Source organism: Salmo salar, chromosome 15 (genome assembly GCF_965601325.2).
Source record: "Salmo salar chromosome 15, fSalSal1, whole genome shotgun sequence".
NCBI lineage: Eukaryota > Metazoa > Chordata > Actinopteri > Salmoniformes > Salmonidae > Salmo > Salmo salar.
The window spans coordinates 103,217,926-103,242,903 of record NC_138305.1 but is presented as its reverse complement, the minus strand read 5'-3'; the positions used below and the strand labels follow the sequence as shown (position 1 = coordinate 103,242,903).

At 44.9% G+C, this 24,978-nt stretch overlaps 1 protein-coding gene across 2 annotated transcripts; it reads right to left on the bottom strand.

Annotated features, from left to right (window-relative positions):
• Window positions 1-1,342: 1,342 nt before the first annotated feature.
• Window positions 1,343-24,332, bottom strand: LOC106572763 (LHFPL tetraspan subfamily member 4 protein). 2 transcript variants are annotated; one of them, XM_014147231.3, is made up of 4 exons: window positions 23,141-24,332; window positions 6,695-6,934; window positions 5,904-5,932; window positions 1,343-5,653 (listed from the first exon to the last, which is right to left on the bottom strand). In XM_014147231.3, the coding sequence occupies exons 1-4, from the start codon at window positions 23,532-23,534 to the stop codon at window positions 5,594-5,596; spliced, it is 723 nt and encodes a 240-aa protein (XP_014002706.1). In that variant the 5' UTR covers window positions 23,535-24,332; the 3' UTR covers window positions 1,343-5,593. The 2 variants fall into 2 exon arrangements, with proteins under 2 accessions (XP_014002706.1, XP_045552349.1); XM_045696393.2 differs by having other exon boundaries at window positions 5,916-5,932.
• Window positions 24,333-24,978: the final 646 nt, after the last annotated feature.

The following is a 24,978-nucleotide window of genomic DNA, read 5'->3' as shown; positions in this document are numbered from 1 at the left end:
AGGTTTAAGACATTTTACAAAGTGAGAGACTGAATGATCATCATTACACTTTCAGTGAAAATCTCACAATACATAACTGCTTCATTCCATAACACAGACAACTAAAATGTCAGCAGAAAATCTCCACAATATTGTATACAGTTAGGTATTCCCAAACTGGGGTACGCAATGCTGTCGGGGGAACGCCAAATAGAAATGTGATTCACATTTATTTTCCAACAGGGCTATACATCTGGGTGGTTTTTTTCTCACTTGAGTAGCCTTGTTTCACTGCCAAAAATAAAATTAAACCATCTAGTGTTCAGCAAAATAACAACACAATATCAAATACAGGTAGCCTAGTCAAATAATGAACTTCCAATCACATTAACTGTTACTCTCTCGCGGGACGTAGCTGCTGCTCATGTTGGTATCTGTACTGATGGCGCAAAAGCCATGACGGGGAGACATAGTGGAGTGGTAATGCACGTGCAAGCACTTGGGTACACTGCAGCATCCACCGAAAAGCTCTTGCTGCCAAGGGAACGCCTGACAGCTTGAAAGACGTTTTAGACATTACAGTGAAAATGGTTAACTTTGTTTTCTGCATTATGCAATGATATGGGCAGCGACCATGTAACGGTTTTACAACATACAGAAGTGTGCTGGTTATCAAGGGGCAAAGTATTGACACGTTTTTTTGAGTTGAGAAACAAGCTTAAAGTTTTCACTGCCTCCGTCTGACCGCTTGCATGATGACGAGTTTCTCACACGACTGGCCTATCTGGGTGAGAGAGAACTCAAGCTTACGGGCAACGTCAAATGTGATATAGCGAAGCACCTGAGTGCGTTGGGTACGTAATTACACAGGTACTTTCCCGAAACAGATGACACAAACAACTGGATTCGTTATCCTTTTCATGCCCTGCCTCCAGTCCACTTACCGATATCTGAACAAGAGAGCCTCATCGAAATTGCAACAAGCCGTTCTGTGTAAATTTAATTTAATCAGAAGCCACTGCCAGATTTCTGGATTGGGCTGCGCTCAGAGTTTCTTGCCTTACTAAATCACGCTGTTAAGACACTGATGCCATTTGCAACCACGTACCTATGTGAGAGTGGATTCTCGGCCTTCACTAGCATGAAAACTAAATACAGGCGTGTGGAAAATGATTTAAGACTGAGACTCTCTCCAATACAACCCAGCATTGCAGAGTTGTGTGCATCCTTTCAAGCACACCCTTCTCATTAACCTGTGGGGAGTTATTCACAATTTTCGATGAACAAATAAGATTTTATATGTAAGATGGTTAAATAAAGAGAACAATTATTAATTATTATTATATTATTATTTGTTCCCTGGTCCTATAAGAGCTCTTTGTCACTTCCCACGAGCCGGGTTGTGACAAAAACTCACACTCATTCTTATGTTTAATAAATGTATCGTATAGTGTGTGTGTGGCAGGCTTACAATGATGGCAAAAAACAACATTTGAGAGTGTGCTGACCCTGGTGCTAGAGGGGGTACGCAGCTGGAGGTTGAATGTTTGAAGGGGTACGGGACTATAAAAAGTTTGGGAACCACTGGTATACAGTATTATAGTTCAATATACAACAAATCCACAGATTGTCATTAATACATTTTTCAGATGATGGCAACATGTTTTGTCAACATTTTTGTTGTTAAATATATTTAAAAAAAGTACAAACTGATATCTAAAATCTCATAATAATTTTGGGGTTGAAATGATATATCTGTAATATACACTCACCGGCCAGTTTATTAGATACACCACCCTTTTCACGAAAATGGTTCGCTCCTACAGACAGTGAGTCACGTTGCCGTGGCTTGTTATATAAAGCAGGTAGACAGGCATCGAGGCATTCAGGTACTGTTCAATTGAACGTTAGAATGGGCAAAACTAGTGACCTAAGCAACTTTGAATGTGGTATGATCATCGGTGCCAGGCGCACCGGATCCAGTATATAAGAAATGACCGCACTCCTGGGCTTTTCATGCATGACAGTGTCTAGGGTTTACCGAGAATAGTAGCAAGAAAAAAAAGAACATCTAGTCAGCGGCAGTCCTGAGAGGTCGAAGGAGAATGGCAAGAATTGTGCAAGCTAACAGGTGGGCCACAAACAGGCAAATAACGGTGCAGTACAACAGCGGTGTGCACAGCGGCATCTCAAAATGCCCAACTCGTCGATCCTTGTCACGGATAGGCTATTGCAGACGACCACACCGGGTTCCACTCCTATCAGCTGAAAACAAGAAGAAGCGGCTCCATTTGGCACGTGATCACTAACTCTGGACAATTGAGGAGTGGAAAGACATGGCCTGGAACATGACAGCGAGTTCAGTTTGAGTGGCCTGGTCAGTCCCCAGACCTCCACCCAATAGAACAGAATATCCTTGGGATGAGATGGAATTAACGTATCGCCGTCCAATCCGCAGCAACTGCGTGATGCCATCGCGTCAGCATGGACAAACATCCCTGTGGAATGCTTCTGACACCATGTAGAATGCCCCAAAGAATTCAGGCCATTCTGGAACCAAAGGGGGGGTCCAACCCGGTACTAGATGGTTGTACCTAATAAACTGTCCAGTGACTGTATATTCCAGTGTTACTTTATGTGTGCTTGTGTTGAAGCCCACTGTTCTCCTTGACTCTGTTAATTGACTGTAATTCAAAGAGACCTCCCACTGAGTTGAGTGATGGGGCAAAGACGGCACTCAGAGCTCAACCTTACTTTGGAGCCAGATGAAAAAAAGAGTTGTTGATTATGTAACCCATCTATGGTTATGTAAACCATCTATGGTTGTGTAACCCATCTGTAGGTACAGTAGTGTACTCATTAAGTTAAGGTATAACAAGTTGTCAAGCTCTCAAAATAACAACACAAAGGAGAGAAACAGATATTTACAAAAGCAATGCTTTGTCCGATCAGACCCAAGGCTCTATCTGGAGTAAGAGTAGTGTTTGATTTAGTGTACAGTGTCTTACAGTAGGGGAGAGCGGGGTATGTTGAGAATTTTTTTACATTTAGCATCACTACGTCAAATTAAATATAGTTTTCTTTCTAATAAAGATATATGCATATATTTCCGGATGTTGTGACATAATCAGAATTCCCGTAACCATAATAATTTTAAAAACATAGCTTATCCTAAATACCCGGGCACAACTTACCCCGGGTATGGCGTAAATAGAGCATAGGAACAGGGTAAGCATAGGGACATATTTCTTGGTACCATACTTGGTACTTTTTAAAGCACTTTTAACATAGGCTCAGACCCTGGTGTAACCTCATATGCCTTGCATTACGCCTGAGAAGAAAACACTTCGATTGTGGCCTAGAGGTGGCCGAACCCAGCTGATGAAGGCATTTTTCATCGTTTGAAAATCACATGAATATGAAGTGTCTTCAAAATACTATGCATATTATGCATAAAACTTACAAAATGTAATCATCATTTGTATTGGCTCAACTTGCCCCTGGTAAAATGGCACAATTTACCCCAAAGCAACCCTTTTTACTCTATTAGCTCACATTGCTACAAGGATGCACTTTCATGCTAAATTTAGGACCACATATTGTAGCTTCTATAGACCCCAACTGATGTATAAAACAGTCTTAAAATGATCTACTTTGGTTTAGATACAAGCATCATGAAACCTGTAAGACAATACATTTATTTGACTTTGTGAAAATCTGTTTTTTTGGACCTAACTTGCTTACCACTTTTTCCATGTGGTTTCTTCCTTCACAAACTTCCTACATATTTAGTAACATGATTTATTTTGTGTATGGTTTCCTAGAAACAAGGGGTGGCATGACATACCCCACTCTCCCCTACAGTACAGCTTCCTGAGAATTGGCTGCCACCTAATAACATAGGCATTTAGCTTCTCAATTTACAACTCTGTACAGTGTTGCAAGGATTATGGACAAGAAGTACACATGTAGTTCTTCACTAGATGCCATTTGATATATATTTTTTAAAGTTGGTAGAAATTCTGCCTCTACATAGATGATGATTTTTCCAAGTATTCTTTCCCCATTGTGGGGTTAACAGGTTAAATCCACACAGGCCCAGTGCGTGTTGGTCACTGCAATGTGCAGTAGAAAGCCTGTTAGGACAGTGTGGTGGAGATGTGGAGACCTGTGGCCCCAGTGTCTCGGTGCTGAGGGACCTGAGGGGAATGCAGCATACAGGGCTTCCTTCTGAGAGGACTAATATCTCAAATATGTTTTCCTGACATCTACTGTATCTAGTGTACCAGATCATTTCTTTAGCTTACCCTGTTTCAGGTGAACCATTTATTCAGTCTACCCTGTTTCAGGTGAATCATTTATTCAGTCTACCCTGTTTCAGGTGAATCATTTATTTAGTATACCCTGTTTCAGGTGAATAATTTATTCAGTCTACCCTGTTTCAGGTGAATCATTTATTGTCTACCCTGTTTCAGGTGAATCATTTATTCAGTCTACCCTGTTTCAGGTGAATAATTTATTCAGTCTACCCTGTTTCAGGTGAATCATTTATTCAGTCTACCCTGTTTCAGGTGAATCATTTATTTAGTCTACCCTGTTTCAGGTGAATCATTTATTTTAGTCTACCCTGGTTCAGGTGAATCATTTATTACGCTACCCTGTTTCAGGTGAATAATTTCTTTAGTCTACCCTGTTTCTTAGGTCTACCCTGTTTCAGGTGAATACTTTATTAGCCTACCCTGTTTCTTTAGTCTACCCTGTTTCAGATGAATCCTTTATTTAGTCTACCCTGTTTCAGGTGAATAATTTCTTTAATCTACACTGTTTCTTTTGTCTACCCTGTTTCTCTCGGTCTACCCTGTTTCAGATTAATAATTTCTTTAGCCTACCCTGTTTCAGATTAATAATTTCTTTAGTCTACCATGTTTCAGATTAATCAATTCAGAAAATATTCTCAACTTTGAATTGCTTGACAGTAAATACCTTTAAAAAGACTCCAAATGCTTCAGTTTTATGGGGTCTATTAAATGTTTAGAAAATATTTGTTTTGTTCTGCTTTACTCTACTTTTCGTACTCAAATCGTTATGCAAAGGGTAGAAATACACTGAACAACATTTCCATTGAAGGGTTATATTGTTTGCTGCTCATTGTACCGTTCCAAATATATACATTGCCTTGTATGTACAGTATCTAAATTCCCAGAGAGGTCTATTTCTGTAAAGCTGCAAAGTATAGTTCCATTTGGACACATTTTATTTACAAATATTGTCTCTTTCTTTTTAAGTAGTGTTAATGCACTTTACAACATCATTCTATATAAAATATAGTTTCTTCCAGTTTTATATTACAGAATGCTGTACATGTGCTCTTCGCATGGAGCCAGGTTGGATATTAGCCTGATGACTGGATGAGAAGGAGTAGAGGAGAGGGGGGTCATCCAAGGCAAGGATCCCCTCAGAGGGAGGTCATCCAAGGCAAGGATCCCCTCAGAGGGGTTCAACCAAGGCAGCGATCCTCTAAGAGGGGGGTCACCCAAGGCAAAGATCCGCTCAGAGGGGGGTCATCCAAAGCAAGGAGGCTCTCAGAGTGCGATCATCCAAGGCAAGGAGCTCCTCAGTGGAACCTCTGGACTGCAACATACCTTGGGTCGCGTCTTCTGTCCCGGACCTCAATCTAAAGGCAAGAAAAAAGTATCCCAGCAGTACATTATGTAAGGATATTGAAATAATAAACATTATATATAAGCCTTTTACAATAAACAACAAGACAGTGCTTGGAGCTTATTCTGACAAACATATATTGTACAAGATGGGGTAACGGGGCTAACACACTTATCCATAGAGACAAACACTGCCAAGGATGCCTCAACAACAACCACAGACCACGGTGCACAAAGTCATGACACAGTTAACTGTTCACTTACAAAGTCACTTACCCTGGACACAGCGAAATCTGCAAGAACAAAGTCAAATATTATTGTACGCAGGATGTAATTAATTGTGCAGAACTCAAAATATTACACATGGTATAATCTCTATCAGTGAGTTAGTACAAGGTTAATCAGATGAGCGGTGAGAGAGACACGGCAGAGTAGGCTATATCCCACTGGAATCTGGTGCGTAACCATGGAAACCACTATAGAGAGTATGGTACAAAGAAATCCTATTTTCCAACCAAACGATGTAATCCTCTGATCTGACAGTTGACAACATCATGAGGGGTCTATTACATTTCTGTAAGATTGAGTTAGAAGACTTCTAACAATGTTCTGACGTCAGTGTCTTCAAAAGTCCCCTGAATGAACATCTCCCTGTTCTGATCAGTCAATATGAACAGACCAGTCTGATGCAATCCTGTGCAAACAGTGAGAACAGACTTTGGTGGACATTCCTACCCTCTTTCATGCAGTTCCATGGTGAGTGCAATAGGCTACAATAACTGAATTACAATACCAGATCCTATTTTATCATTACGAAAATATGTCAACTACGAGGGCCGGTTGTGCAATCTATCTCTCGTCTATATAGAGGAAAACACATCTGACTTTGGAAATCAACGGGCATCTAGTGTTGATTAGTTATTGATGGGTTTTGGTGATTGCTTGTGTGTGTCTGAAATGACACCCTATTCCTGAGTGCACTACTTTTGACCAACCCAATGTATCGAGAAAAGAGTGCCATTTTAGATATAGACTTGGTCTAAACCATCCCTTACCTTTATTGTTGTCAGCCTTGAGTTCCTCCAGGAACATGTCATTCTGTCTGTTCCCCAAAACGAAGGCCAGGAAGGACAGGATCAGGGCGTCCAGGATGCCCATAATAGCCAGGATGTAAGCCCAGCGGACAGAGCAGTTACCCAGCGTATACTTCCCCGTCTCCTCCCCACACAGGTCCCGCACCACCTCCGCATCCCAGCCGTTCGGAAAGATTATACAGCCCAACACCAGGCATACAGCTGGGGGAGACAGAAGAGAGAGAGTACGTTGGAAGCTGTAGTCTATGGAAAACAAAGATGCATGATTCAAATGAAGGTAAGTTCAACATTATTTTATATTGAAATCAAAGGTCAGTCACAGCAAGTACAAATACAGTATAAGCAATGGGTGTTGGATAACAAAATGTAACTGTAATTGCAATCATGTTTTATAACAGACATGGTGGAGACATAGTGGAGACATGGTATAGACATGGTGGAGACATGGTGGAGACATGATGGAGACATAGTGGAGACATAGTGGAGACATGGTGGAGACATAGTGGAGACATAGTGGAGACATGGTGGAGACATAGTGGAGACTGGGGAGCTGGGGTGGGGAGACATGGTGGGGACATGGTAGAGACATAGTGGGGACTGTGGAGACATAGCGGAGACATAGTGGAGACATGGTGGAGACATGGTGGAGACATAGTGGAGACATAGTGGAGACATAGTGGAGACATGGTGGGGACATGGTGGGGACATGGTAGAGACATAGTGGGGACTGTGGAGACATAGTGGAGACATAGTGGAGACATGGTGGAGACATGGGGAGCTGGGAGACATAGTGGAGACGTAGTGGAGACATGGTGGAGACATGGTGGAGACATAGTGGGGACATAGTGGAGACATAGTGGAGACATGGTGGAGATATGGTGGGGACATGGTGGAGACATAGTGGGGACTGTGGAGACATAGTGGAGACATAGTGGAGACATGGTGGAGACATGGTGGAGGTGGAGACATAGTGGGGACATGGTAGAAACATAGTGGAGACATGGTGGAGACATGGTGGAGACATGCTGGAGACATAGTGGAGGCATAGTGGAGACATGGTGGAGACAGTGGACACATAACCATCCACATCGCTTCAGCCAAATGCCAAGCCCACTAACATTTCTTCTCCACCATGATTCTGGATTTGCCTCCTTCCCTGACGACTTCTAGAATGCGAACACATTCTGACCATTCTGATTGGTCCCATAAACCGATGACGTTATCAACTTAAAAACTCTGATTGGTTAGATTTGTTGGAGACAATCCAATCGCTGATTTATTTGTGTTGTACAACGCCCGTAATTTTGATGTCACGCAAATGACTTCTAAGAAAACAGATTTAGACTGAATGTACGCACCTATCGATAGAGCAGCGGATTCAGGATAAATTCAGGATGAGTCGTCAGAAAAGAAGACATAAGCCTTGACATTATGAAGTCATGAGTCACTATTCCTTGGGTGAGAGAGTAAGTAAGATCCCTGTTCCTGGCTCTCAGGGAGTTGGAACAGGATATTTTCTGCTGATGTTCCTACTGCTTCTTATCTTTCAGCTCTGGGCCTCTGTGTCTCTCTGAGTCCCCACCTCTCTCTCATTCTCCTGTCCCTCAGTCCCTGAATCGCCCACCCCTGCCTTGCTGCTGCTGCTGCTTCCACTGCTGAGCTCACTCCAATCTCTGCTGATGTCATAGTAGTGAGCCTGTAAGACAGCCTCCCATATGCACAATACTGCTGAGCAGAGCCAAACACTGGGCCTCCCATCATTACCAAACACTAGGCCTCCCATCATTACCAAACACTGGGCCTCCCATATGCACAATACTGCTGAGCAGAGCCAAACACTGGGCCTCCCATCATTACCAAACACTAGGCCTCCCATCATTACCAAACACTGGGCCTCCCATCATTACCAAACACTGGGCCTCCCATATGCACAATACTGGTGAGCAGAGCCAAACACTGGCCCTCCCATCATTACCAAACACTGGGCCTTCCGTCATTACCAAACACACGGCCTCCCATCATTACCAAACACACAGCCAACCGTCATTACCAAATACACAGCCTCCCATCATTAGCTCCAGAGTGTCGCAGTGGTCTGAGACACTACATCTCAGTGCAAGAGGCATCACTGCAGTACCTGGTTCAAATCCAGGCTGCATCACATCTGGCTGTGATTGGGAGTCCCATAGGGTGGCGCACAATTGGCCCAGCGTTGTCTGGGTTTGACTGGGGTAGGCTGTCATTGTGAATAAGAACTTGTTCTTAACTGACTTGCCTGGTTAAATAAAATTACCAAACAGCTCATCCATCAATGGAAAATTCTGGTTGATAAAGATGGCATTATACAAATGCAAAGAAAGACAGAGAAATGAAAAGACACATGCCTGAAACTCTCCAATAATAACTTTGCTGAAAGTAGACAAGCCTGTACTAAATTTTGACTATAATAGATATTCTAATTTACACCCCCTCCCCTCTCCTGGTGTGCATCCTCAAGGGCTCTTCTTCCCCAACATGTTTGGATAACAGTCATTTGTTGCCTGTAGAGAGGATGCCATTAAGGTGAAACGATACCCTTTTTCTCTGATGCTGTTGTTACTAGGACTTGGTGTGTTTCTCGGGCTTGGTGTGTTACTAGGACTTGGTGTGTTTCTAGGGCTTGGTGTGTTACTAGGACTTGGTGTGTTTCTCAGGCTTGGTGTGTTACTAGGACTTGGTGTGTTACTAGGACTTGGTGTGTTACTAGGCGGGGCGGGCCTGGTGTGTTACTAGGACTTGGTGTGTTTCTAGGGCTTGGTGTGTTACTAGGACTTGGTGTGTTTCTCGGGCTTGGTGTGTTACTAGGACTTGGTGTGTTTCTAGGGCTTGGTGTGTTATTAGGGCTTGGTGTGTTATTAGGGCTTGGTGTGTTATTAGGGCTTGGTATGTTATTAGGGCTTGATGTGTTTATAGAGCTTGGTGTGTTATTAGGACTTGGTGTGTTTCTCGGGCTTGGTGTGTTACTAGGGCTTGGTGTGTTTCTAGGGCTTGGTGTGTTATTAGGGCTTGGTGTGTTATTGGGGCTTGGTGTGTTATTAGGGCTTGGTGTGTTATTAGGGCTTGGTGTGTCATTAGGGCTTGATGTGTTATTAGGACTTGGTGTGTTTCTAGGGCTTGGTGTGTTATTAGAGCTTGGTGTGTTTCTAGGGCTTGGTGTGTTACTAGGGCTTGGTGTGTTTCTAGGGCTTGGTGTGTTACTAGGGCTTGGTGTGTTACTAGGGCTTGGTGTGTTTCTAGGGCTTGGTGTGTTTCTGGGGCTTGGTGTTACTAGGACTTGGTGTGTTTCTAGGGCTTGGTGTTTTACTAGGGCTTGGTGTGTTTTGGGGGCTTGGTGTGTTACTAGGGCTTGGTGTGTTAGTAGAGCTTGGTGTGTTTTTGGGGCCTGGTGTGTTTCTAGGGCTTGTTGTTTGACCTGGACTTGGTGTGTGTTTGGGACTTGGTGTGTTTTTGGGGCTTGGTGTGTTTCTATGGCTTGTTGTGTTTTGGGGGCTTGGTGTGTTTTTGGGGCTTGGGTTTTTTTTAGGCTTGGGGTGTTACTAGAGCTTGGTGTGTTTCTAGGGCTTGGTGTGTTACTAGGACGGTGTGTTTCTAGGCCTTGATGTGTTTCTAAGGCTTGGTGTGTTACTAGGGCTTGGTGTGTTTCTAAGGCTTGGTGTGTTTTGGGGGCATGGTGTGTTACTAGGACCTGGTGTGTTACTAGGGCTTGGTGTGTTACAAGGGCTTGGTGTGTTTCTAGAGCTTGGTGTGTTAACAGGACTTCATGTGTTTCTAGGACCTGGTGTGTTTTTGGGGCTTGGAGTGTTTCTAGGGCTTGGTGTGTTACTAGGACTTGGTGTGTTATTTGGGGCTTGGTGTGTTTCTAGGGCTTGGTGTGTTACTAGGGATTGGTGTGTTACTAGGACTTGGTGTGTTTCTAGGGCTTGGTGTGTTACTAGGACTTGGTGTGTTACTAGGACTTGGTGTGTTACTAGGACTTGGTGTGTTTACTAGGGCTTGGTGTTTTACTAGGTGTTGGTGTGTTTTGGGGGCTTGGTGTGTTACTAGGGCTTGGTGTGTTAGTAGAGCTTGGTGTGTTTTTGGGCCCTGGTGTGTTTCTAGGGCTTGGTGTGTGACCTGGACTTTGTGTGTTTTTGGGACTTGGTGTGTTTTTGGGGCTTGGTGTGTTTCTATGGCTTGTTGTGTTTTTGGGACTTGGTGTGTTTTTGGGGCTTGGTGTGTTTCTATGGCTTGTTGTGTTTTGGGGGCTTGGTGTGTTTTTGGGGCTTGGGTTTTTTTTTAGGCTTGGGGTGTTACTAGAGCTTGGTGTGTTTCTAGGGCTTGGTGTGTTACTAGGACGGTGTGTTTCTAGGCCTTGGTGTGTTTCTAAGGCTTGGTGTGTTACTAGGGCTTGGTGTGTTTCTAAGGCTTGGTGTGTTTTGGGGGCTTGATGTGTTACTAGGACCTGGTGTGTTACTAGGCTAGGACGGTGTGTTTCTAGGCCTTGGTGTGTTTCTAAGGCTTGGTGTGTTACTAGGGCTTGGTGTGTTTCTAAGGCTTGGTGTGTTTTGGGGGCTTGGTGTGTTACTAGGACCTGGTGTGTTACTAGGGCTTGGTGTGTTACAAGGGCTTGGTGTGTTTCTAGAGCTTGGTGTGTTAACGGGACTTCATGTGTTTCTAGGACCTGGTGTGTTTTTGGGGCTTGGTGTGTTTTTGGGGCTTGGAGTGTTTCTAGGGCTTGGTGTGACACTAGGACTTGGTGTGTTATTGGGGCTTGGTGTGTTTCTAGGGCTTGGTGTGTTTCTAGGGCTTGGTGTGTTACTAGGGCTTGGTGTGTTTTGGGGGCTTGGTGTGTTTTGGGGGCTTGGTGTGTTACCAGGGCTTGGTGCGTTACTAGGGCTTGGTGTGTTTTGGGAGCTTGGTGTGTTACTAGGGCTTGGTGTGTTAGTAGAGCTTGGTGTGTTTTTGGGGCCTGGTTTGTTTCTGGGGCTTGGTGTGTCACCTGGACATGGTGTGTTTTTGGGACTTGGTGTGTTTCTGGGGCTTGGTGTGTTTCTAGGGCTTGGTGTGTTTCTATGGCTTGTTGTGTTTTGGGGGCTTGGGGTGTTTTTGGGGCTTGGGGTGTTTTGAGGCTTGGGGTGTTACTAGAGCTTGGTGTGTTTCTAGGGCTTGGTGTGTTACTAGGACGTTGTGTTGCTAGGGCTTGGTGTGTTTCTAAGGCTTGGTGTGTTTTTGGGGCTTGGTGTGTTACTAGGACCTGGTGTGTTACTAGGGCTTGGTGTGTTACTAGGGCTTGGTGTGTTACTAGGACTTGGTGTGTTTCTAGGGCTTGGTGTGTTTCTAGGGCTTGGTGTGTTACTAGGGCTAGGTGTGTTACTAGGGCTTGGTGTGTTTTTGGGGCTTGGTGTGTTACTAGGACTTGGTGTGTTACTGGGACTTGGTGTGTTACTGGGACTTGGTGTGTTACTAGGACTTGGTGTGTTTCTAAGGCTTGGTGTGTTACTAGGACTTGGTGTGTTTCTAAGGCTTGGTGTGTTTTTGGGGCTTGGTGTGTTACTAGGACCTGGTGTGTTACTAGGGCTTGGTGTGTTTCTAAGGCTTGGTGTGTTACTAGGACTTGGTGTGTTTCTAAGGCTTGGTGTGTTTTTGGGGCTTGGTGTGTTACTAGGACCTGGTGTGTTACTAGGGCTTGGTGTGTTACTAGGACTTCATGTGTTTCTAGGACATGGTGGGTTTTTGGGGCTTGGTGTGTTTCTGGGGCTTGGTGTGTTTCTATGGCTTGGTGTGTTACTAGGACTTGGTGTGTTACTAGGGCTTGGTGGTTTCTAGGGCTTGGTGTGTTACTAGGGCTTGGTGGTTTCTAGGGCTTGGTGTGTTACTAGGACTTGGTGTGTTACTAGGACTTGGTGTGTTACTAGGACTTGGTGTGTTTCTAGGGCTTGGTGTGTTACTAGAGCTTGGTGTGTTTTGGGGCTTGGTGTGTTTCTAGGGCTTGGTGTGTTACCTGGACTTCGTGTGTTAATAGGACTTGGTGTGTTTTTTGGGCTCGGTGTGTTTCTGGGGCCTGGTGTGTTTCTAGGGCTTGGTGTGTTTTGGGGGCTTGGTGTGTTTCTAGGGCTTGGTGCATTACTAGGATGGTGTGTTTCTAGGCCTTTGTGTTTTTCCTGGGCTTGGTGTGTTTTGTGGTCTTGGTGTGTTTTTGGGGCTTGGTGTGTTACTAGGACCTGGTGTGTTACTAGGGCTTGGTGTGTTAAAAGGGCTTGGTGTGTTTTGGCGTCTTGGTGTGTTTTTGGGGCTTGGTGTGTTACTAGGGCTTGGTGTGTTACTAGGGCTTGGTGTGTTTCTAGAGCTTGGTGTGTTTCTAGAGCTTGGTGTGTTTCTAGGGCTAGGTGTGTTTTTGGGGCTTGGTGTGTCACTAGTGCTTGGTGTGTTTCTAGAGCTTGGTGTGTTTTTGGGGCTTGGTGTGTTTCTAGGGCTTGGTGTGTTTTTGGGGCTTGGTGTGTTTCTAGGGCTTGGTGTGTTTCTAGGGCTTGGTGTGTTTCTAGGGCTTGGTGTGTTACTAGGACTTGGTGTGTTTCTAGAGCCTAGTGTGTTTTGGGGGTGTGGTGTGTTTTTGGGGCTCTGTTCTATAGGAATTTTCTTTCTCCTCCTCGGTCAGCCCTGTAAAGCTTCTCCTGAGGTTTGGTTCACTAGTGAGTAACACTTAGCAGTTTGTACTAGATCACTCCCTCCCTGGCCTCACGAGCCTCCCCAGCCTCCCTGGTCTCCCCAGCCTCCCTGGGAAATGTTGAGTGATTTGAATGTTAATTAAATGAGTTACAATTTTGACTTAAATCAGCTTGAAAATCAATGGCAAGACTTTAAAAAGGCTTGTATAATTTGTTTAAGAATAATGTGCAAGTATTGAACAATCCAGGTGTGCAAAGCTCTTAGAGACTTACCCAGAAAGATTCACAACTGTAATCACTGCCAAAGGTAATTCTAACAGGTATTGACTCAGGGGTGAGATATGAGATATTTCTGAATTTCATTTTCAAAAAATGTGCAAACATTTCTAAAAACATGTTTTCACTTTGTCATTATGGGGTATTGTGTTTAGAGGGTTATGAATAATTTCTAAATGCATTGTAAGTTGCTCTGGATAAGAGCGTCTGCTGAATGACTCAAATTTAAATGTAATCCCCCGGAATAAACTCTCCTCTTTATTTCTATGTAAACTAACTCTTACAATACCTCCCTTTGCAACCTTATGGAAAACACTTTCACCTACATGCACTTATACAGAGCAAACCTTCCATAACAATACCATCAGCTAAAGAGAGATGAACCCGGAGAAGAGTCCCCTAGGCAAGCTGGTGCTGGGGCTCTGTTCACAAACACAAACAGAGAAGACAGGCTATGTGCACACTGCCCACAAAATGCAGTGGAAACTGAGTTGCACTTCCTAACCTCCTGCCAAATGTATGACCATATTAGAAACACATATTTCTTCAGATTACACAGACACACAAAGAATTAGAAAACAAATCAAATTTTGAGAAACTCCTATACCTATTGGGTGAAATACCTTCAAAGCAGCAAGACCTGTTGCCACAAGAAAAGAGCAACCAGTATTTATTTTCCCTTTTGCACTAACTATTTGCACATAATATGACATTTGAAATGTCTTTATTCTTTTGGAACTTCTGTGAGTGTAATGTTTACTTTTAATTGTTTTATTCTTTATTTCACTTTGCTTATTATCTACTTCACTTGCTTTGCCAATGTAAACATTTATTTCCCATGCCAATAGAGCCCTTAAATTGAAAGTCAGCAAGAGAGAGGGAAAGAAAAAGAGAGATAGATGGGGAGAGAGAGAGAGAGAAAGAGAGAGAGAAAGAGAGAGAGAGAAGAACAGGGGGAATGGGAGGTACACGTGGGCTATGTTGCTAACGCAGTGACACAGTGTCATTCTCAAACACACACCCCATGGGAGCCTACAGCTCTTGTCCGTGAAGGGTCCACGGGTGAAGGGAATCCCATTGTACAACAAGCTCTGTTGGTTCAGAGCTTCTCCTCTCATCCAGGGTATGTGAAAGCTGATCCACATTTAGTTTTATTCTGTTCCATTCTCCATTGTGTCGACTTGGACTTGTTTTCTATCTGATTAGAGGTCAACCCAAACATGAAACTATTTTCACAGCTCTGCTACTTTCGCCTTCAAGTTTGATAATCCCCTGTCTATTGTCAGGCCTTGTGTGATCAATAAAATACTACAATATACACATCCTGTAGAAACTGCTGCTTCCTTTTCTCTTCTCTCTCTGAAGGCCATGATATATTGGCAACTTTGAGAGGTAATATTGCTGAACAATGTTGCCAGCAATGGTCAATAGCGTGCAACTGCAGCCCACAATTCGTGGTGTTCCTGCATATGGACATTCCTGCATCTTCAGGAACACACTCCCCTAAACTATCCCATTGGTTCTTCACGAACAACCCCGCCTCGAGAATCCCATTAGTTCCTGCTTGAACGACCCCTCGTGCACCCCATTGGTTCCTATATGAACGTTAGTTAGCGACTCCGTGTGCTAGCTTGCTAGTTAGCACATGGTGTCGACCCCTGCCTTTTGTGTCCCGGAGAACTCCTCAGGACTAGACGGCTAAGCTAGCACAGTGTGCTTTACTCCCACCTTATCCCTTGTATAAGTCTACCAATAATCCCTCTGTGTGATCCTGATTTAGCCCACTGCAGTAAAATGTTATTTACTGCTGAAAATATCTATTAGCATGCTAGCCGCAACCTATGCTAAGTCAATGGGACAAACAGGCTAATTCGCTAGCTAGCTAGCCATGTAGATTTTACATTTAGTTTTAGATTGTTTTTGTAAGTTTAACTAGCTGGCTAACTTGATGAATGCCATTTATACTTCCTTGATTAGATTTGTGAGGTAACTAGATTTAGAACGTTTTATCTTTATATCTGCGTTGCCATTGACTGGCAGTAGGTTGAGTGGATGCCCAGGGCAGCGGCAACACCTCTTTGTTGCTTGTTTGCTGATAAATTCCAGTACAGATGTGTCAGTCAACTGGCAACAACAAGCTATAGTAGATTAGTAAATAAATAGGGAAAGTGATATGTGCTTCTTCATATGAAATCTATTATTCATGTCCATGTGCTCATTGCTACAGTGTCTCACCCCACTCCGTTGCCAGCAACATTGCTCATCAATATTACCTCGATGAATTGCCAGTGTATCTGTCACGGCTGTTTGAATGAGCGGACCAAAATGCAGCGTCGGTTTCGTTCCACATATTTATTATTTAGTGAAACTTAATGCAATAACAAAGATAAACTTACTGACAAAACAAACCGTGACGCAGGAGGAACAAACACTCACAAAATATAATCACCCACAAAACAGGAAGAGAAAAACCCCAACTTAAATATGATCTCTAATCAGAGGCAATGAGGATCAGCTGCCTCCAATTAGAGATCAACCCCAAACAATCCCAACATAGAAATAGAACTAGAACAAACATAGAAATAGAAAACATAGAACCAAAAACACCCCCTGTCACGCCCTGCCCTACTCTACAATACTATAGAAAATGACATCTTACTAGGGTCAGGACGTGACAGTACCCCCCCCCCCCCCCCCCCCAAAGGTGCAGACTCCGAATGCAAACAAAAACCCAACAAAATAACCACAAAAACACAAAGGGAGGGTAGGGTGGGTGACTAATATCTATGGCGGCGGCTCTGGTTCAGGGCGTAGTACCCCCACCGCCCGCTGATCCCCCCGCTTCTGTATGTCCGGAGGAACCAGATCATGGATCGTCGCCGGACCACCAACCGCCGCTGAAGACTCTGGGCTAAAGGCCGCCGCTGAAGGCTCTGGGTTGCAGACCGCCGCTGAAGGCTCCTGGCTTGCAGACCGCCGCTGAAGGCTCCTGGCTTGCAGACCGCCGCTGAAGGCTCTTGGCTTGCAGACCGCCGCTGAGGGCTCCGGGCTGAGGAGCGTCGCTGGAGGCTCCGGGCTAGGGATGCGTCGCTGGAGGCTCCGGGCTAGGGATGCGCACTGGAGGTCCGATGAGTGGGACTGGCATAGGTGGCGCCAGACTGGTAACACGCACCTCAGGTCAAGTGTGGGGAGCAGGAACAGGACAGCACGGACTGGGCAGGCGCACTGGAGGCCTGATGCGTGGAGCTAGCATAGGAGGCGCCAGACTAGTAACACGCACCTCAGGGCGAGTGCGGGGAGCAGGCACAGGACGTACTGGGCTATGGAGGTGCAGTGGAGGGAGAGTGCGAGGAGCAGGCACAGGACGTACTGGGCTATGGAGGCGCACTGGAGGGAGAGTGCGAGGAGCAGGAATCGGTCTCACCAGACTGGGGAGATGCACTAAGGGCCGAGTGCTCACAGCAGGCACTGGCTGTACCAGGTTAAGGAGGCGCACTGAAAGGAGAGTGCGAGGAGCAGGCACAGGACGTACTAGACTATGGAGGCGCACTGGAGGGAGAGTGCGAGGAGCATGCACAGGACGTACTGGGCCACAGATGCGCACTGGAGGTCTGGAGCGTATGGCTTGCACAACCCGCCCTGGCTGGATGCTCACCTCAGCTCGACAACTGCAGGGTGCGGGTACAGATCGCACCGGCCTGTGAATGCGCCCTGACGACACAGTGCGCATCACCGCACAACACGGTGCCTGCCCCGTCACTTGCTCCCCACAGTAAGCACGGAAGTTGGCTCAGGACTCCACCCTGACTCTGCCCAACTCCCCGTGTGCCCCCCCAAAAACATTTTTGGGGCTGCCTCTCGCACTTGCCTCTGGGTGGATATAGCGCCTCATAGTATCGCCGCTCTGCCTTCGCTGCCTCAAGTTCCTCCTTCGGTCGGCGATACTCCCCAGCCTGCCTCCAGGGTCCTTTCCCCATCCAGGATTTCTTCCCAAGTCCATTTCTCCTGCTGCTCCATCCCACACTACTTGGTCCTTTGGTGGTGGGTGATTCTGTCACGGCTGTTCGAAGGGGCGGACCAAAATGCAGCGTCGGTTTCGTTCCACATATTTATTAGTTAGTGAAACTTAATGCAATTACAAAGATAAACTTACCGACAAAACAACAAACCGTGACGCAGGAGGAACAAACACTCTCACAAAATATAATCACCCACAAAACAGGAAGAGAAAAACCCCTACTTAACCTCTATGGGCTAGGTGGGACGCTTGCGTCCCACCTACGTAACAGCCACTGGCAGCCTGTGGCGCGATTTTCAAAACCTTAAAAATCCTATTACTTCAATTTCTCAAACATATGACTATTTTACAGCTATTTAAAGACAAGACTCTCGTTAATCTAACCACACTGTCCGATTTGAAAAAGGCTTTACAACGAAAGCAAAACATTAGATTATGTCAGCAGAGTACCAAGCCAGAAATAATCAGACACCCATTTTTCAAGCCAGCATATAATGTCACCAAAACCCAGAAGACAGCTAAATGCAGCACTCACCTTTGATGATCTTCATCAGATGACAACCCTAGGACATTATGTTATACAATACATGCATGTTTTGTTCAATCAAGTTCATATTTATATCAAAAACCAGCTTTTTACATTAGCATGTGACGTTCAGAACTAGCATACCCCCCGCAAACTTCCGGGGAATTCGCTAACATTTTACTAAATTACTCACGATAAACGTTCACAAAAAGCATAACAATTATTTTAAGAATTATAGATACAGACCTCCTCTATGCACTCGATATGTCCGATTTTAAAATAGCTTTTTGGTGAAAGCACATTTTGCAATATTCTAAGTACATAGCCCAGGCATCACGGGCTCGCTATTTAGACACCCGGCAAGTTTAGCACTCACCATAATCATATTTACTATTATAAAAGTTTTATTACCTTTTGTTGTCTTCGTCAGAATGCACACCCAGGACTGCTACTTCAATAACAAATGTTGGTTTGGTCCAAAATAATATATCCGAATAGCGGCGTTTTGTTCGTGCGTTCCAGACACTATCCGAAATAGTAAAGAAGTGTCGCGCGCATGGCGCAATTCGTGACAATAAAATTCTAAATATTCCATTACCGTACTTCGAAGCATGTCAACCGCTGTTTAAAATCAATTTTTACGCCATTTTTCTCGTAGAAAAGCGATAATATTCCGACAGGGAATCTCCTTTTCGGCAAACAGAGGAAAAAATCCCAAAGGCGGGGGCGGTCGGGTCACGCGCCTAAGCCCAGTGTCCATTGATCGGCCACTTGAGAAAGGCGATAATGTGTTTCAGCCTGGGGCTGGAATGACGACATTCTGTTTTTTCCCGGGCTCTGAGCGCCTATGGACGACGTGGGAAGTGTCACGTTAGAGCAGAGATCCTTAGTAAATGATAGAGATGGAAAAGAAGTTCAAGAAATGGTCAGACAGGCCACTTCCTGTAAAGGAATCTCTCAGGTTTTGACCTGCCATTTGAGTTCTGTTATACTCACAGACACCATTCAAACAGTTTTAGAAAATGTAGGGTGTTTTCTATCCATATGTAATAAGTATATGCATATTCTAGTTACTGGGTAGGAGTGGTAACCAGATTAAATCGGGTATGTTTTTTATCCAGCCGTGTCAATACTGCCCCCTAGCCCCATATGATCTCTAATCAGAGGCAATGAGGATCAGCTGCCTCCAATTAGAGATCAACCCCAAACAATCCCAACATAGAAATAGAACAACTAGAACTATAACATAGAAATAGAAATCATAGAACAACCAAAAACACCCCCTGTCACGCCCTGCCCTACTCTACTATAGAAAATGACATCTTACTAGGGTCAGGACGTGACAGTATCATGGCCTTAGATGTCAGTTTCAGGATCTTGTTCAGTGCCAGAAACAGTAGTAAAATCCTGAGGTAACTAAACGGGCATATGGTATGCTGCTACATGAATAGCTAGTAGTACACCGAGCAGAGTTGAATTTTTTAGAGACAGGGTCAGGAAATCAGTGGAGAGATGAGTTGATGGAGGACATGTGGGAGATGGGGAATAGAGTTGGAAATCACCAGCCCATAGAAATCAGGCTATCCTTTTGTAATTATGTACTGTAGTAGAAATGTTATTTCTACTACACAATTTTTTACTACACTTTCATGGCCCTATGACTTTGTCTGTTTCTATATCTGTCAGTATGCTCTCCATCCCTCTCTCGATGTGTTTGGAATGGAATGTGTGATTTCTCCTGCTGCCGTCTAACACAGTTGCAGGGCACCAGTGAAAAGACTTAAGGGAGCGGCCGCCGGCTCTGCTGTTCTAGAAGCGCAGCTCGGAGAGCGAGAGAGTGGAGCAGGACAGACAGTGCAGAGATCATGTCATATCAACTCACTGAGAAAGAGAGAAAGAAAAGCCGCGTCATTATGTTCTGTCTTGTCATCTAACTTCTCTGTCCATGATGTAGCTGCAAAGGGAGAATGGGAGAACAGTACAGTTTATGGTTTTGTATAAACAGTACAACATATAACATTGACCTCTCCTGACTAAAGAGGAGAACCATGGGGTATGATGGTAGTCCCCATGGGCACTGGGAGGAGAACCATGGGGTATGATGGTAGTCCCCATGGGCACTGGGAGGAGAACCATGGGGTATGATGGTAGTCCCCACGGGCACTGGGAGGAGAACCATGGGGTATGATGGTAGTCCCCATGGGCACTGGGAGGAGAACCATGGGGTATGATGGTAGTCCCCATGGGCACTGGGAGGAGAACCATGGGGTATGATGGTAGTCCCCATGGGCACTGGGAGGAGAACCATGGGGTATGATGGTAGTCCCCACGGGCACTGGGAGGAGAACCATGGGGTATGATGGTAGTCCCCATGGGCACTGGGAGGAGAACCATGGGGTATGATGGTAGTCCCCATGGGCACTGGGAGGAGAACCATGGGGTATGATGGTAGTCCCCACGGGCACTGGGAGGAGAACCATGGGGTATGATGGTAGTCCCCATGGGCACTGGGAGGAGAACCATGGGGTACGATGGTAGTCCCCATGGGCACTGGGAGGAGCAGGTGGTCCTCTTAGTCCTCTGCCCAGCTCCAGCCAGCTGTTGGCACCACACACTGCCACGGCTCTCTGCCACGGCCCAGGATACAGCAGCTTATGAAACTAGCATCTCCTCAGTAGTGAGAGAGCATTATGCCCATAGCCAACATTATCAGGCCTCCCATAGCTAACACTATCAGGCCTCCCATAAGCAACACTATCAGACCTTTCATAGCCAACACTATCAGGCCTCCCAATGCCAACACCATCAGGCCTCTCATTGCCAACAATATCAGACCTCTCATAGCCAACACTATCAGGCCTCTCATAGCAAACAATATCAGGCCTCTCATAGCCAACACTATGAGGGCTCTCATAGCCAACACCATCAGGCCTCCCATAGTCAAGACTATCAGGCCTCCCAAAGCCAACACCATCAGGCCTCTCATAGCCAACACTGTCAGGCCTCTCATAGCAAACACTATCAAGCCTCTCATAGCCAACAGTATCAGGCCTTTCATAGCCAACACCATCAGGCCTCCCATAGCCAACAGTATCAGGCCTTTCATAGCCAACACCATCAGGCCTCCCATAGCCAACAGTATCAGGCCTTTCATAGCCAACACCATCAGGCCTCCCATAGCCAACAGTATCAGGCCTTTCATAGCCAACACCATCAGGCCTCCCATAGCCAACAGTATCAGGCCTTTCATAGCCAACACCATCAGGCCTCCCATAGCCAACAGTATCAGGCCTTTCATAGCCAACACCATCAGGCCTCCCATAGCCAACAGTATCAGGCCTTTCATAGCCAACACCATCAAGCCTCCCATAGCCAACAGTATCAGGCCTTTCATAGCCAACACCATCAGGCCTCCCATACCCAACACCATCAGGCCTCCCATAGCCAACAGTATCAGGCCTCCATAGCCAACACCATCAGGCCTCCCTTAGCCAACAGTAACAGGCCTCTCATAGCCAACACCATCAGGCCTCTCACCTGTACACAAGGCAGCCTCATCACAAGGCTATACCCTGTACCGAAATGGAGTTGATCCATCAGCAACTGGGAATGGGAAAGGGACTCAATCGCAAACACAGAGATGGTCAGATAAATAGACCCAGGTGTGTGCACTTGCTTTGTGAATACCAGCATTGATATCTTCATGCATGTTTTTTGTCTCATTTCATAAGAGTGCATACAGTGAGTGTTCCAGCATCCTGAGAGGAAAGAGTATGTCATGAAAACTCTGTTTCTCCATCTTGCTGATTGATCGTTCTTCCAACCTGCAAAACTGACTCTGCAGATCAGAAGGGAGAGTGGGCAGATAAAGAAAACAACAATAGAAAGTGAATAAACTGCTGATATTTTTCTTCTCTCAGTTTGCTGACTGTTGTGGTAATCTTACTCCCACACGTTGGTGTATATCACATTGATCAAGTTATACCTGCCCTGGAAGCTCCCTGACATATAGATCTGAGTGGGAGTGAGTGAATTTAGTTCCATATAGACACGCCCAATTTTCATATCCCGGAAAATGAGATCTCTCATTTTGTTTTTTTCCTTCTATTTATCAGAAGGGCAGCTCTCTGTGTGGTTAAGTTCTGGTTGAAGGAATACATCCACACCAACACAAGGAGGTCTTTTGTTGTGTGTTGCCTGTTTTTGAGATCGATTTGTTGAGCAAATGAATGCTTCATCTGCAATCTCATGAGCTCAATGTGGGTGATTGTGGCAGCCTATAGGATATCTGTCTTCCTCCCACAGCTCCATGACTCATGACTGAGAGACAATGGTACCACAGACGGATTCTACATGATGAGACACAACTTCCACTGCCAGTAAGCCAGCTGAGCCTGGAATCTGTGTAGAAATGTGAAGTATTTTTTTTTTGTGTGTGGTGAGGTGAATCTAATCTGCCTCTAGATCCAACCCAACATCCTTAGCAATAGTAACAGTACAAGCAGCATGTTTTCACAAGGTTGTTTACATGTAACATGTAACCAGTGTTACAGATCCATATGTTTTCAGTCATCTGTGGACATACCAGTGATAATCATATCCCCAAATATAATTTAAAAACACATTAACCGAACCATCTCTCCATGTGTTGTAATCTCATCAACCCAAATCCCCCACAATCCAATAGGTCACCTGGAGATTTGGCACTACAACACTATCTAACTGATTGAATTGATGAATGAATCAAACAGCCTACATCTTATCTGCAGATACCGATAATCCTCTTTAGAACGCAACGAGAATTTCATAAATTCTTTAAATTAAATTAGTGCCTGCATGAATGTCTGTGATTAAATGTGCTGGAACAAGTTGTGTAACTGAATTTCCATTGGTTTTATACATACCACATAGGAGCTGCATCCAGGCACAGGTCTTGTAGACGCTGGCGGTGTTGCAGAAGAAGAAGAGCGCCATACAGGCGATGCAGCCCAGAATCAGAATCATGGACAGCAGTACAAAGAACGAGGCCGCTTTGAAGGCACCGGAGGGGATGGAGCTGAACTCAGTAAAGCTGCCCGTGCAGTCGAGCTCTCGGTTGGGCGGTCCACTCCCAATGCACTGGTGAAACAAACCGAAGTAACCCACCTGCGGCGTGCTCACGCTGTCCCCGATCCAGTACGGCTGAATGAAGACAACAACGTTGATGATGGCAAAGCATATGGTGAATATTGCCCAGAGTACTCCGATGGCACGGGAGTTCCGCATGTAAATCTTGGCGGCTTCTTGTGAAGGCAACATGTTTTCCACTATACGTTTCTTTAGTTTATTTCAGTGACTCACTCAGTTTTTGCTCGTCTCTGGTTGTTTCCACGAGTTGCCAAAGGTGTGCTTGTAATTTGGTAGCAATATAGCTATTCAGAAGAAATCCATTTCAAAGACGTTGATTTATTATTATTATTATTATTGTTGTTGTTGTTAGTATTATTAACTAGCCTTTATTTTAATTTACCAAAACGTTGTACATTCAACCTGCGAACCTACATGGCTACACATTGTTGAAAAGAGACATGAATACATACACTGTTAATTAATCATTTATAATGCCTAACATTTCCTTTTTGGAAAAAACAAGTGGAGTCCAAAATACAATATTTCACAGTAAAACGGTCAATGGTTTTGTAATCTACTCAACCAATGCTACCTTCAAAATATGTCCTTTAGTATTCTAATTCAAGCCCAGCAGAATTGATAAGCTGTTGCCTAGTGCCAGTGGTGGATCCCCCGTTTGCGTGTAGCATTTGCTGCATCCGTGGAGGGCTTCTTGAGCGAGGTGAGCTAGATGAGCGAGGTGAGCTAGGCTACTGGAGATATCGGCGCACAGCCTGTGAAGACAGAATGTAGATCCAATTTACAGAAAATGAAAATGTCAAATATGAAGAGTCCGAGCCCGCGAAACCGACCTCTTCCGCCGCCACTCCATTATAGTGATTTCCCCTGTTTGTGTTGCGCCCTCTCCCCGTCTCTCCCCCTCTTCCTCCTCTCTTCCTCCTATCTTCCTCCTCTCTCCCTCGCGCAGCTCTCAGAAGATGCTGAGCACTGTTGATGACGGCGCGTGCACTGTACCGCACAATATATGGATTTGCATGAAAAACATTCCCCACTCCTATTTATTATTTTAATATAATTGTAACGTTGTTAGTATGCAGAAATAAACGTAATTGTATTTTATTTCAGGTTTAGGTTGACCATTTTTGATTAGACATAGGCCGGACTACAGAAGAAAGAATATGTATTTTTCTAGTGATGGTAATCAAGACGATCTATTGTCAGGTGTCCATCAGCAAGTAGAATGGGAAGTGGTTGGATTTAATATGTTGTTTGAATCTTGTTAAGTATTGTTAGGGAAAGGGGGATAACCTAGTCAGTTGTACAACTGAAATGTGTTATTTAACCCAACCACTGAATCAGAGAGGTGGGGGTGGGGGGGCTGCCTTAATCGAGATCCACATCATCGGTGCCCCGGGAGCAGTTGTTGTTGGGGTTGTTTTCTCCTCTCAAAGATATTAAGGAAAATTAATCTGTCCCTGCCATTCCCATGAATATCTAGGACAAGAGGTCATGCCTCAGTAGGCCTACACATTGTTTTACGAATGGAGGCATGCTTCCTATATGTTGATAAGAGAATCACAGGAGGACCAGAATGATCTGTGCATTAGGAAAAGCCTAGAACGTCTAAAATCGG

Excerpts from the sequence above, each read along its gene's own strand:
- LOC106572763 (XM_014147231.3), bottom strand. The coding sequence starts at position 23,534 with ATGTTGCCTTCACAAGAAGCCGCCAAGATTTACATGCGGAACTCCCGT. Across the intron at positions 6,935-23,140 it reads CTGGATGCAGCTCCTATGTG|CTGTATGCCTGGTGTTGGGC; the intron begins GTATGTATAAAA and ends TGTCTCCCCCAG. Across the intron at positions 5,654-5,903 it reads TGTCCAGGGTAAGTGACTTT|ATTGAGGTCCGGGACAGAAG; the intron begins GTAAGTGAACAG and ends TCTTGCCTTTAG.